This window comes from Hipposideros armiger, unplaced genomic scaffold, assembly GCF_001890085.2.
Source record: "Hipposideros armiger isolate ML-2016 unplaced genomic scaffold, ASM189008v1 scaffold_384, whole genome shotgun sequence".
Classification (NCBI taxonomy): domain Eukaryota; kingdom Metazoa; phylum Chordata; class Mammalia; order Chiroptera; family Hipposideridae; genus Hipposideros; species Hipposideros armiger.
Genome location: NW_017731734.1, coordinates 706,423 through 711,648, shown reverse-complemented (window position 1 = coordinate 711,648; position 5,226 = coordinate 706,423). Strand labels below are relative to the sequence as shown.

The 5,226-nt window shown below is 38.5% G+C and overlaps 1 protein-coding gene across 1 annotated transcript in view; it reads right to left on the bottom strand.

Annotated features, from left to right (window-relative positions):
• KCNU1 (potassium calcium-activated channel subfamily U member 1) overlaps positions 1–5,226 on the bottom strand; it is a 117,866-nt gene that overhangs the window by 62,599 nt on the left and 50,041 nt on the right. The window contains exons 13-14 of the mRNA XM_019662958.1: positions 3,598–3,687; positions 3,363–3,460 (exon numbers count right to left, since the gene is read on the bottom strand). Of these exons, the coding sequence (XP_019518503.1) occupies positions 3,363–3,460; positions 3,598–3,687 (188 nt within the window). The remainder of the gene's footprint in view (positions 1–3,362; positions 3,461–3,597; positions 3,688–5,226) is intronic.

The following is a 5,226-nucleotide window of genomic DNA, read 5'->3' as shown; positions in this document are numbered from 1 at the left end:
GGAGGGCAGTGTCACTGGCCCTCATATGTGGGATCCGAACCGGGGCCCTCTGGCATCCCAAGCGAGTTCTTAACCATCGCGCCACTCGGCCGGCCCTAGCCCTACTAGTCTTTATGCTCTGACCCCCACTCATGAAATTTGAGGAATGGGTTAAAATAAGTATAATCTACTAGAACTTCTCTTAATTTCGACTAGAACTCCAGTTCTTATTTTATCTGTATTTCATTGATGAGAAATTTTTTTTTTTGAGTTTATGTTCCCATGGGTAATATGATAATTAACATATATGTAGTACATACCATTTGTGAGGCACTGGTCTTAATGCTTTTCATATTGATATATTCAATGTGTATACTCTTTAAGTAGTCTCATTTAATCATCGAGATATGTAACATTATTGTCAACATTTTACAGAAATCTGAAGCACAAGGAGACCTTAAATAATTTACTCTAAGTCACATAGCTAAGAAGTGACCAATGATCTTAACCACAGCACCATGCTGCCTCTAAAACATTACGTTATGAACTTAAGTGGAGGACCTCTGGTGTGGTTCTAGCTTAGAAAAATGAGGGTAATCAAAGGTAGAGGGATTATAAATCACAGAATATCAGAATGGAAAAGGGCCATTGAGGTGATGAGGACTTTCCAGTTTCGAAATGATGGCACTGAGACCACAAAAGGTAATATGTCTTCCCTTAACAACAGCTAATGAGTGGTACAGCTGTGGTCAGAATTCAAGTTTTTGAATAGTCATTCAGTATAGTAGGAAGAAGAAATTGGTGGGATCTAGCAAACTTAATTAGCTCAATAAAGTGATCATTATTTGAAGGAATGGACTGGGGATACCTTTCACCTGGCACTGAAATGTGAAATAGTCAACCTGAAATTTGTACTAATCCAAAGCCAGTAAAATATACATTTTGTCATCAATTGGTAAGTTCCTAAGTCCTTTTTAAAAGTTAATTCTCTGGGAGACTCTCCAGATGTTATCATGGCTTTTAAATAGACAAGGACAAGCAATCTGCTCTACAGTGATGTCCTCTTTGGCACATTTTGGCTGGAACTAACTTGTCAGATTCAAATTCACACTCAAGTTCACTCTCTAAGTACCAGACCGGTGCCCATTTCCCGGTACTCTGCTGCCATCGTCTGGCAAATTCAAGTCAGGAACAGCTGAGTCACCCATTACCGGCTATTTAAGAATCTCAGTACCAGATTAATAGTTCTACTGAAAGCAGTGGGATAGGCTTGGTAGGAGTGGAGACAGAGGATCAGTATGGAGCAGGAAGAAGAAATTATTTTCTATTATGCTAAGAATAAGAAATTCTGTTGAATGTGATAATTGCATCAAAGTCCAAACATTAGATTGTAAATTGGAAGTCTTACTAATTTACTCCCTAGATACTATAAAACACATGTCATAGAAGTGAGTAAAATTTGGCATATCTACAAATATGAAGGCAGAGCCTTTCGGCTTAAGCCAAATCTCTTCTCTTTTATACTAGAGCAACTTCCTGCTTTAAAATATTTATAGTCAAAGCACACTTAAAGGTCATCTAAATAAAGGGGTGATTACTAATTTTTATAAAACATATTTGTTTTGCAAAATGACTGACAGTGCAAGCATATGCATGTGTATAATTTATTTGTAAAAGTTTGATTTGTACATTGTTTAAACAAATATGTCTACTGTATAAAACCATGCTAAGTTTTCATATAGTATAAAGATATGTATAGTGAGGTGATATTTTTCATGTATTGTTTTTTCTTTCTTATTCACACCTTGTTTAGTGGGACATTTCTTCTATTTATTCAGCCTCATCTTTGCCTCAAGAGAAATTCATATTATAGAATACAAAAAGAGTCAATGTTTAACTTTTAAATCCAAAATAGGGTATTGAAGCCCATTTAATTATTTTGCAGGCTGAAGCATTTCAGGAAATTAAATAGGAATAGATTTTTTTCTATGCTCCAAACTGTCTGAGATGGTAAAGGGGAAATTGAAAAATTCAGAGAAAATGAAGACAGCGTTCAGACAGAGACTTTAGTTTAACATGTGGAATGGCACCTTAAAGCTCCACAGACCTGCTCCCCAGAGAATTTCATTTGGAACTCTGCCTGGCCTGTGAACGAGTTCAACTAGATAGCTAGTAAGGTTTCATTCAGCTCTACAAGACTGATGCTCAGGTCTTGTATGTCCAGCGGGGAAATGTCTGCCCCTTCTTGGCCAAATTCAAAGGGGCATTGCCTCTCCTCTTTCCTTGGCCACGCCCCCAGAAGCTGGGCTGAGGACAGCCAGATAAAAAGTGGTTAGTTACCTGGGAAGTGTCGATGGCTCTTGCTTTTGCAGTTACATTTTCCAATTAGCTCAGGAGTATACACATCACTGTGACAGGTGGCACAGTAAAAGAAGGCTCTGGACAATGAAAGCAAATCAAGAATGACTTATGTGAGGCTTAGCGCTAAGGAAGCATGGCGCTGACTCAGTCTGCCTGCCATTAAGTTGTATATGCTTTAGGACTTTCTCCCCATAAAGTAATAAAAAAAAATTACCTTCTGACTTCCTTTGCAGATTCAGCAATAAAGAACCCTAATGTGTTCTTATGCAGCTTAACTTCTGCAGGTGGATTTAGTACCAGGCCACTAGAAAGAAAAAATAAAAACACAGTAATTTTTCCCTCTAATATCTGTGCCAATATTTTGTGTTTCATTCTGTCATTACCAATGGATTTTCTAAGTTGCAGAATTAATAGGACTCAATCCCCTTTTACTGCTAAACAAGGTAGACAATGTGAATTTGACTATATTTAATGCTCTGTTTTAAATATGCTGCTGAATATGCTGAGAGGAGCCAGGTCACAACATGATTGCTGGGCTGCATACACAGCTGAGCTAAGGGTAAGCTCTTTCCTGAACTGTGTCCTGAATCTGAGATGGCCAAACCAACTGAGGCTATCATTAGGCTATCCAATGCCTCCTAGGCCAAGGCCACACAGTTGCTAGTCTTATGGTCATACTAGTGGTGTTCATCCTTAGGTGTACTTGAACTGTAAAATTAAATCACGTCTATTAACCAGCGGGGTTCAAAAGTTCCTTTCAGTTACCTANCACCTTAAAGCTCCACAGACCTGCTCCCCAGAGAATTTCATTTGGAACTCTGCCTGGCCTGTGAACGAGTTCAACTAGATAGCTAGTAAGGTTTCATTCAGCTCTACAAGACTGATGCTCAGGTCTTGTATGTCCAGCGGGGAAATGTCTGCCCCTTCTTGGCCAAATTCAAAGGGGCATTGCCTCTCCTCTTTCCCTGGCCACGCCCCCAGAAGCTGGGCTGAGGACAGCCAGATAAAAAGTGGTTAGTTACCTGGGAAGTGTCGATGGCTCTTGCTTTTGCAGTTACATTTTCCAATTAGCTCAGGAGTATACACATCACTGTGACAGGTGGCACAGTAAAAGAAGGCTCTGGACAATGAAAGCAAATCAAGAATGACTTATGTGAGGCTTAGCGCTAAGGAAGCATGGCGCTGACTCAGTCTGCCTGCCATTAAGTTGTATATGCTTTAGGACTTTCTCCCCATAAAGTAATAAAAAAAAATTACCTTCTGACTTCCTTTGCAGATTCAGCAATAAAGAACCCTAATGTGTTCTTATGCAGCTTAACTTCTGCAGGTGGATTTAGTACCAGGCCACTAGAAAGAAAAAATAAAAACACAGTAATTTTTCCCTCTAATATCTGTGCCAATATTTTGTGTTTCATTCTGTCATTACCAATGGATTTTCTAAGTTGCAGAATTAATAGGACTCAATCCCCTTTTACTGCTAAACAAGGTAGACAATGTGAATTTGACTATATTTAATGCTCTGTTTTAAATATGCTGCTGAATATGCTGAGAGGAGCCAGGTCACAACATGATTGCTGGGCTGCATACACAGCTGAGCTAAGGGTAAGCTCTTTCCTGAACTGTGTCCTGAATCTGAGATGGCCAAACCAACTGAGGCTATCATTAGGCTATCCAATGCCTCCTAGGCCAAGGCCACACAGTTGCTAGTCTTATGGTCATACTAGTGGTGTTCATCCTTAGGTGTACTTGAACTGTAAAATTAAATCACGTCTATTAACCAGCGGGGTTCAAAAGTTCCTTTCAGTTACCTATACAATTTTTGAACTTGCATATTTCTTTTGACTTCAATTTTGTTTCCTGATTGCAAGGTTTTTGAGAGCAGGAACCACATGAATTGTTTCTATTTCTATATTACTTGAACATTTTGATTTTTGATTTTCTTATGGTTTGTGTGTTTGAAAATGCTTTCTTACAAATTTCATCCATGATACTTCTTGATGTAATACTCCCTCATGACTACTTGAGTTCCTCATATTTCTCCCTATGTTTGTCAGGATGTCCTGTTTTTATTTCCTGCTATTTTCAGACCTCTAACATAATGAAATCTTATAACCCTCTAACTCCCTGAACCTCATTTGTGCATGATCAAAGCACTCTTTTCCTCTTTTAAAGCATATTCTTATTATATTCACATTGGAAAGAGGTCAAGTCTTATTCTGTTTTCAGGGTACTCCAAAGTAACTTGCAAGGGTTAGAGCCTTATAAAAATGAAGGGGCTTGCACAACAAAAGCTCTTCAGTCCAATGCCAAGAGTCAAAAGCTGTGTTCAGGTAGATTATTACCTAAAACATTGGATGGCATTTTTTTAAATATTTACTGACTGATATTAATGAGTAGAATGATTGCTTTCACTTTGAAAGAGAAAGAACATGGATTTGCACCCTAAACATCACTGGTTAATATTCACTAGTTAGCAGGTATACATGTGGTTGTATCTTCATAACACCTTTTTTTTTAAAAGAGGGATGGTCTTCTGAACTCTTGTTAACTATTTAGTTATGAAGATACTATCATGATAATATCTCTGGTTGCATTTGAAGAAAAGGTGAACTTCTTTTGGAGATTTTTCCAAACTGGCATTATTGCTTGATGCCCTCTTCACGAGTCATGGCCAGCTGCTTTACTAGAGAATGTTTGCTACTGGAACAAACCCAGAACATTATCTGTCTGGGTCAGGTCCAGCTTTATCTCTTAGCAGGTGACAAAGTATACCCTAAGACAAATCGTTATGATTCCCCAGGGCTTTCACAAGTCTTACAGTATATTCAAGTGTATCAATTAAAAGGGAAAATAAAAAGTGGGCAAAGAGGTCTCCCCACGCCAGTT